This window comes from Gastrolobium bilobum, unplaced genomic scaffold, assembly GCF_033153095.1.
Source record: "Gastrolobium bilobum isolate Gb01-03AN ecotype WA unplaced genomic scaffold, APGP_CSIRO_Gbil_v1 utg2219, whole genome shotgun sequence".
NCBI lineage: Eukaryota > Viridiplantae > Streptophyta > Magnoliopsida > Fabales > Fabaceae > Gastrolobium > Gastrolobium bilobum.
In genome coordinates, this window is record NW_026897513.1 from 52566 (window position 1) to 61574 (window position 9009).

The 9009-nt window shown below is 35.7% G+C and overlaps 1 protein-coding gene across 1 annotated transcript; it reads left to right on the forward strand.

The window, feature by feature from the left end:
• Nucleotides 1–626: 626 nt before the first annotated feature.
• LOC133307566 (long chain base biosynthesis protein 1) lies at nt 627–9009 on the forward strand. Its single transcript, XM_061508092.1, has 13 exons — nt 627–915; nt 1133–1331; nt 1444–1538; nt 4008–4099; nt 4890–4983; nt 5074–5146; nt 5220–5352; nt 5686–5860; nt 7378–7518; nt 7631–7726; nt 8017–8158; nt 8347–8474; nt 8548–9009. Exons 2-13 carry the CDS (start codon nt 1226–1228, stop codon nt 8722–8724), a joined length of 1452 nt encoding a protein of 483 aa, XP_061364076.1. The 5' UTR covers nt 627–915; nt 1133–1225; the 3' UTR covers nt 8725–9009.

The following is a 9009-nucleotide window of genomic DNA, read 5'->3' on the forward strand; positions in this document are numbered from 1 at the left end:
GTCGTCGAGTTTCAATCATCAAAGTGCAGACATTTTGGGGGTGTATTGCTGTTTAGGGGATGGAGTTTCCGGTTTAGGGTTCGATTTAAGGAATTTGGGGTTTTTTCATTATTAGGGTTCATTATCAGAAGAGGAAACGACGTCGTCGTCTCCATTACACACATTGCAACCCATTTTCAAGAAAACGTCGTCGTTTGTAGTTCCAACGTGTCTACCGTCTAGTCCCCGTCATCAGACTAACGTGCCACATGGGCACCGTTAGTTTGACCGTGATGGAGAAGTTGACAGAAAGACTAACGTGACCCTTTTTTTTCATAATTTTAGGGACCAATTTGGTCCTTTTTTATTGCCAGGAACTAAAAAGAATTTCGTAGATATTGCCAGGGATCAAAAATGGTGTTTACTCTAAACAAATTTGATTAATGAATGTATTTTTACAATTTCATTATTTGTGAAATGATTTTCTCATTCGATAAATAATTAATAAATTATAGAATCAATTGCAATGCAACCCATAGTTCCATAACTAAATCTCATATAAATGGAAATTTTACTGTTCCGATCCCGGTTTTAATACACTGGTTAATACCACCACCAATCCAAAGTTTTAAAATCTTGAAAGGAAGAAAAGGCAGAATTTTCGCATAAAAAAACAGAAAGTGAATCGACGAGGAAGCAGGGGGGGAGTGGAGAGAAGAAGCCGCCGCGTGATGACAACCGTTAAGTGATTGGTGACTATGTGTGATGTGGCCTCATCATAGCTCTTTGATTCATCCAAAACCAAAATTCCCCATTTGCCATTTGTCTGACTGAGTCTTCTCTTCTCTTCTCTTCTCTTCCTCTCATTCTCATCTGATTCTGAATCTAGCAAGGAGCACAAGGTACCTCTCGTCGTTTCCCTCTCCCAATCGCCAGGTACGTCTTGTCGTTTTGCTTCAATCATTCAAACGCTATATTCCCTCATCATCTACTATCGCGGATCCCGAAAACATTCAGTGATTTTTTCATCATAGTATTTGTGGTTCTGAGTTTTTGTGTTAACATCGATTCGTTCGTATTATGTGTCGTCTGGAATGTTTTATGTTCGATTCGTATAGTATGATGGAGGATTTTTATTATCCATATATTGCAGTGATTTGAGAGTGTCATGAAATTTGACTAGCGGGAATGCATGTGCTTGAGTGAAAGGCTTCATTGCTTATTTGATTGAGATATTGAGATTACGATGGCCTCAGCTGTCTTGAATTTCATGAACACTACAATAGATTGGGTGAAATTTGCTTTAGATGCACCTTCTGCGCGAGCTGTAGTTTTTGGAGTCCATATCGGTGGTAATCTTTCTTATACTGAACTTGAATAGCTTCTTCTTCTTCTTCTACGATTATAAATGTGATTGATTAACTTAATTAATTAATTTTCACCATTATTAACTTTTGTTTGAAGGACATTTATTTATCGAAGTTTTTCTCCTGGTGGTCATACTTTTCTTGCTTTCCCAGAAAAGTTACAAGCCTCCTAAAAGGCCCTTAACAAACAAGGTTAGTTCAACAGTACTATCTCTCTGTGTGCCCGCGGGCATGTGCATTTTTTATATATACATTCAATTTATTTGATGAATGTGTTAGCTGTGAAGAGCTGATATATTGCTTGTGTAGACTTTTATGTGAAAATAAATTTGACATTTGGTAGATTATCAATGTGATTTTTTCCATATAAAATGACTTTTATTTGTCTATTTCATCAAATGCAAGTAGGCTTCACCTCTAATTTGTATGTGAAGTTAGTATGAGTATATTGTGCAGTTGAAAAGTGGTTTCCGTGATGTCTAGATTTTAGTATTTCTTCAAACACTTCAATGTAAATAGAGTAATGGACATTCAGATATTGTGGTTTTTAGCAGTTCTAGGGATCTAACACGTCTTATTATTTTTTATGTGAGGTTTTAGAGCTTTCAAGTTCAATTAATCTTTAGATTTCCAATAAATGGAAAATATGTTCTTCCGTTATCAAATCACAATACAAATTGTTACTAGCTAAGTTAATTTTTGAATCGTGAATAGTAAATCAATTCGAGTCGTAAGATCCAGAGACACTGAAAAATAGCTTGAAAGATATCATATAAATGATGTATAATGCTCAATGTTTTAAATTTAAACTACAAATTGGTAAAATAACTTAACCATAGGTCTCACAAAACAAAATCATAAATGATAAGTCATAACTGAGTCACATAAATTGATTGCATGAAGCCTATGTTTCATAAGAATTAAATTAGCATAATGAACTAGCCAAATAAAATGCATATTGAGGGAGTGAGTGACTACATGAAGTATCTGTTTTAGAAAAATGAAAATAGAGTAATGGACTAGCCAAATAAAATGCATATTGAGGGAGTGAGTGACTACATGAAGTATCTGTTTTAGAAAAATGAAAATAGAGTAATGGAATAGCCAAGTAGTAGGCATAAAATGAGTGAGTGAGTGAGTGAATGCATGAGGCCCTTGTTTCCAAAGATTGAAAACATGGCAATGGAATAATCAAATACAGTGAATTCAGTAGTGCTCCTTTAGTTCCTTTTCCAAATGGGGCGAATCCTGGTGCACAAGGCTTCCTGACTTTGTGAGGGTAGGGGTTAAGGTTGATTATATGCAGCCTTACTCTTGTATTTTTGCACAGAGACTATTTCCCAGACTCAAACCTATAACTTTCCAATCACAACAGAGGAACCTTACCGCTATTTCAAGGCTCGCCCTTGATGAAAGAAAAACAAAAAAGGAAAAAAATTTAAAGAATATTTGAATTGGCGATTTTTATCGGTGAGGCAGAATGACACCGATTCATGCATGTACTGCACAATTCAAAGCCATCTCCGATTTATCACATGGTATGAATCATTGGCTTGCCGAATTGTGTTGAATCATGTGATTTGAATCCTAAATCATGGGATTCTAACAACTATTGTGGATTTTAGCTATGCTTTTTGCTGATCATATGGTTTTTTCTGGTGCTGACTTAGAACTATACTGACGTTTAGTTTCTGTTTTCATTTGCCTTCAAGAAGTTTAGAAATCAGTAAATGAAGGATTTTATTTTGTGAAGTTTGGAACTAATTACTACTCATTAGCCCTCTATAGTTGGTTGTACAATAGCAGCTTTCTTTATGATGTATTTGAACTTTCTTTTCAGATGATTGTGAAGTTGTAATTTTTAGAAACACATCTTAGAACGGATTTTCAAATTTGTATAAAATCTACCTATCGTTACGTAAGTTCTATCATAGGAGGTTTACGCTTGGTAATTTGTATCATATTGGTAGCTTTTGCGGGCCATATTGGGTTGTTCTATGTATTTCTGGAATGTAGTTGGTAACTTTTGAAGATCTTGAACACTTGATATGGGAATTCAAGGTTTTTGTTTTCAAACTTTTTTATCTTTTTCCAAGAGCAATTAACTTGTGTGCCCAACTCAAAGTTGTTATCTTTCTCTGTCTCCCATGCATCTTGTAAATGGCGTTCATTCTGATATAAGTTCTGCCCTATGGATATATTGTATGCCTCGCTTGGTGCTTCAAAATATGTTACTACTTTAAAAGATGTTGCAGTGGTAAGATGGATATTGGGGGATAGTGATACTATTGTTGTTTGCTTAGCAATTTATTCTCTCTCTGTCTGCAATTACTGCTTAAAATATTGAATTCTGTTGAGATATGTTTTCAAAATTCAAATTTATCAGTCTCCTTCTGTATATAATTTTTTATAACTAGAATTTTCCGTGGTTTATCCCCCCCCCCCCCCCCCCCCCGGTTCTTCTCTCTCTCCAAATACTGTGTGTAATCTCTAAAGTTACTTCTATTTTCTAAAGGACGGGCTTACAATATTCTTTTGAGCAAATGTTTATGGCTTGAATTTCTAAGCATATTGTTCCGTGTTAGTTCTTGCACAATCCGATGTGACATTCATCAAGTTGTTGTACTTTGACATTTTTATATTTTTGCTTAATGTATGCAGGAAATTGATGAGCTATGTGATGAATGGGTTCCAGAACCTCTTATTCCTTCTCTTAATGATGAGATGCAGTATGAACCACCAGTTCTGGAGAGGTGATTACCTTTTCTCTGATGATAGCACCTTCATTTATTTCTTATTTCTAATGTTTTAAACATGTTATAATTTATGTTTCTTGTATGATTTGCTGATGGAGTTCTTTCCTAAAAGTATCGTATGTTGTTTTGTACTTGTCAACTTCACTGTTATGGTTACATTTCCTTGACTTAGATTCATGAAATTCTTGAGGGTGAGCCGAGGCAGTGACCTGGTGTTCATGGGTTATAGCAGATGAAACAACCTCTTTGCTCACAGGGTTAAGGTTCCAACATCATACCCTATCCAGACCCTACTAGAATGGGAGCCTCGTGCACTGGACCACCCTTTATTCATAAAATTCGTGTTTTCTAAAAATTTCTCCCTTTTTTGATCTTATGATATTTCAGATGCTTCCCTTCTTGTTTTCAAAGTCACACAGTTCTTCCTAATTGTTAAATTTTAGCACAACATATAGGGGAGCTGTATGTTTTAAGTACAAAATATGGAAGGTTCATGTAACCTTTTGGACAAGAAGGGGTTTTTTGTCATATTAGATTTTGAAAATAAAGGGAGGCCTGTGTAATTCACAATTAAAGAATATTTTTGGTTGAAATATTTGCTCTGTACAAGCATCAAATAATGGGCTCAATTTGTCATGTAAGTTAGAAAATAGGATTGCTATCTGGACTCTGGAAGATAAATGGCATGAAGAGCTCATTATGTATGCAAGTTAAACAGTAGGTACTAGAGAAAAATAGGCCATTGTCTTTTTTGTATCTTCCTGATAATGCAATATGTTTCATGCAGTGCTGCTGGGCCACATACCATAATTAATGGTAAAGAAGTTGTCAATTTTGCTTCAGCAAACTATCTTGGGTTTATTGGTCATCAGAAGTTACTTGTAAGGAAGTGGTCCCTATATATCAAAATTAAATTCTTCTTGTTGAGCACTAGGTTGATGCTGTCAATTTATATTTGCTTTTTCTTGTAGGACTCATGTTCTTCTGCTTTAGAGAAATATGGTGTTGGTTCTTGTGGTCCGCGTGGGTTTTATGGAACAATTGGTAAGACTCAATCTTAAAGTATGTTTTTTTTTAGGCAATTCTCGTTCTCTTACGATACTTTTCCTTTGCCCAGATGTCCATCTTGACTGTGAAGCAAGAATAGCAAAATTTTTAGGAACCCCCGATTCAATCCTCTACTCTTATGGACTGTCCACCATGTTCAGTGCTATTCCCTGTTTCTCTAAAAAAGGAGATATAATTGTGGCGTAAGTATGCATAAGCGTGTGTCTTTGAATATCTAATATGTGGTCTTCTTCAGCTTTTCCTCAGTTTTTGTCTCATGACATTTATAGTGGACATTGATAACCAGACATCACATATACCATTATTTGGGTGGTTTTATGTCATTGCTTTTGCTTCTTTATTAGAATGGTATAAAGAATGAACTGAGTTACTTCTTCTCCATTCCCTTGATATTTCAAAATTCATAGCAAAAATAATGTCACCTGGTAACTACTGATCAATGGAGGCTGCGTTTCTATTATCTCTGATGTTCTGAACGGGACTATGTTTCATATATACATTTTTATCATTTACAGGGATGAGGGAGTGCACTGGGGAATACAGAATGGCCTTTATCTTTCTAGAAGCACAGTGGTGTATTTTAAGCACAATGACATGAACTCTTTAAGAGAAACTCTAGAGAACATTACTTCCAAAAATCAGCGGGCCAAGAAATTGAGGCGTTATATTGTGGTTGAAGCTGTCTACCAGGTAGATCTTTCTGTCGTGCACGTGGTAGATTAGCTTTACACTTCTACATTTTGTTTCCAAATAAGTGCTGACAACCCTTGGCACTAAAAGCAATTAGCTGCTTGAATTGCTTGCTTCTTCCTGCAAGTTGCAATAATGGTAAAATGTGCTATATGAATTAATTTGTACAGCTAAGATAGTAGGGTAATCAACAAATGCAAATTAAGATATTTATGAAGGATTAAAATAAACATTTAAGCCTTAAAAAGTAGCAATCCTTTGGTTTGTTTTATATTTATCCAATGAACTTGTAATTATTTGGGGATTCAAAAATAACACCATTGTATATGCATGAAAGTACTTATAAGTTCGGTATATGCTTTAATGCATGCATTTGTGTGCCTTTATAACCGTAGAGATATATAAAATCATTATTGTAGCCTCACCCAACAGCTTAAGCTTTTGGGTTGAATTAGTTCTTTACATGGTATCAGAGCCTCGTATATCGGGTTCGATCCTCGCCGCCCCCCACTTTCGTTCAAGTGGAATTTCTTTGTTCGCACAGGTAGGTAGGCCTGTGCATTGTCCACCCTTCAAGCCCAGTGGACTCTCTTGTGAGGGGGCGTGTTGAGATATATAAAATCATTATTGTAGCCTCATCCAACAGCTTAAGCTTTTGGGTTGAATTGGTTCTTTACAATAACACACGTCATTCTTATACAGTATAGAAATTGTTAATGACCAACTCTCCTAAAAACATAAGCTGTTAGGTGAAGGTTCATGATCCATTTTATATCTCTAACATGCTCTTTTGTGCAAGAGCTCTTTGGGCTTGAAACGAGGATAATGCATATGCCTACTCTACCATACTCTAAAACTCAACTTCATTTAGAAAAAAGGGAGGCGGCTAGGATCAAACTCTTGACTACTTGGTAATAGAAGCTCGACTCCATGTCAATAACCAACTCTATACAAACTTAAGCTTTTAAGTGAAATCTCATGATTGGTTTTGTATGTCAAATGGAAATAATCCTGCAACTGTTGCAAACCAACCTTCCTTACAATTTTCTCCTCATTAAAATCCACTCTCCATAAAACCTTGATTGCGAAGTTAGGCGTGAGGAAAATTTCTGCATGTAACCTTATGCTTGCATTTTTTCCGGAGGTTGTTTCTTGGATTTGAGCCCGTGATCTCTTACTCACAAAGAAGAAGCTTCACCACTGCTCCAGGCTTGCCCTCTTAATTTCTCCTCATTAATTTTCTAAATTTTTTGTTATTTGAATTGTTCTTATTAGAGCCAAAATAGGTTGTAAATAAAAAAAATGTGTTGGTGTTAGATCGATGTATGCTGCAATGTCATTCTTTAAAAAAACTATTGTGGCTTGCCCTGGTTTTCTTAACCATTCTGAACTGTAGAAATTATTTTTTCTGGAGTTGTCTTACTAAATTCTATCCATGTTCCTATGCCTTGCCTACACAAAAACTGAAATTGCTTGACCAATTCCTGTTAACTTCTTTTTCTCTGTAAAATTTTCAGAATTCTGGCCAGATAGCACCCTTGGATGAGATCATTAAATTGAAGGAAAAATATCGTTTTCGTGTTTTGCTGGATGAGAGCAACTCATTTGGTGTGCTCGGAAGTTCTGGAAGAGGTCTCACCGAATACTATGGAGTTCCAGTATGTACTGAAAATTTCTGTGTTTGCAAGTGGGTGCATACACTCACTAGATGCAAGTGTGCATATATTCAAAATTGTATTGCTATTTGTGATTTATGGTTACATGCTGCAGGTTGAAAAGTTAGATATTATAACTGCCGCTATGGGACATGCATTGGCCGCAGAAGGAGGATTCTGCACTGGAAGTGCTAGAGTTATAGATCACCAAGTATGGAAGTGTCATATGTGATATATAACCATCTACAAGTAATGTGTTGGGTTTTGAAGTATACTGTGGGGAGAAAAAGAAAATTTTGTAAAAGTGGAAATTAAGAATTTATTTTTCAAGGACATTTTTCCATTTTATTTACTTTTCATCATTTACTCCTAAATTTATATGTCTGAACTGTAAAAGTTGCATGATGGAGGGATGTGTCGTCACTAATTTATTGTTTGATGATGGCAATTATTTCTCATCATTTTCCATGCACTAACATCTGTATGTTTAAACCTTGGCAGCGATTGAGTAGCTCAGGCTACGTCTTTTCTGCTTCTTTGCCCCCATATCTTGCAAGCGCTGCAATTACAGCTATTGATGTTCTGGATGAAAATCCCAATCTGATAACAAAGCTGAACAACAACATTGCTGTTTTATGGAAAGGTGGACTTGGAACTCACTGCTAATTTTTTAAATGGAATTATATTGTAGTGTCTACATTTTGGCTTTTGCACAACACCTGGCACTGTGAATTGCTGTTTATTTGCGTTTGTTTTTCACCCGTTAAAGGAAGGATTTTATTTTATTGTTTTGGTTAAGCAATATGATTTGAGACACCTGGGCTATTGCAGGATTGTCAAAAATACCAGGCTTCACAATTGCAAGTAATCCAGAGTCACCAATTATTTATTTGAGATTAAAGAAGTCAACAGGTTCCTTGAAAGATGACCTACATCTGCTTGAAAAGATTGCTGAGCGTGTAAGGAATGTTGTTTGACAATGTTTATTTCTTGTTTTCAATTTTGCTTGTACTTAATGTTGTGTATTCACAGGTTTTGAAAGAAGATTCTGTATTTGTGGTGACTTCCAGAAGATCAACACTGGACAAATGCCGTTTGCCTATAGGAATTAAATTGTATGTTTCTGCAGGACATTCAGAATCTGATCTTCTCAAGGCATCTGAATCATTGAAAAGGATTGCAGCATTAGTACTGGGTGGTCATAATTGAACGCTGTACACCTCTCTGCTTCTTTTTATGTACCAAAACATCATTTTTATTCCATGTTTAGGTGAGCAAATTTGAAATCCAGGCCGATAGAGAAAGTCATGTAGTTGGTTATTTATGGTAATGTTTAATACGTGTATTTTGCTAGTTTAGGGTAACAGTATATTGCGCGCGTGTGTGTTGGTCATTGGTTTATACGTGTGAAGGTTGTAGAATAAGGATTTAATGTTTCTTACATGAGTTGGGGAAAATGCTTATAAATTACATTCTGAGTTCTTTTTTTAAGTG

Bases quoted from the DNA above. Each gene is read 5' to 3' on its own strand.
- LOC133307566 (XM_061508092.1), top strand. From the start codon at position 1,226: ATGGCCTCAGCTGTCTTGAATTTCATGAACACTACAATAGATTGGGTG. The intron at 5,861-7,377 runs GTAGATCTTTCT...TAAAATTTTCAG, and splicing joins TGGTTGAAGCTGTCTACCAG to AATTCTGGCCAGATAGCACC. The intron at 8,475-8,547 runs GTAAGGAATGTT...GTGTATTCACAG, and splicing joins TTGAAAAGATTGCTGAGCGT to GTTTTGAAAGAAGATTCTGT.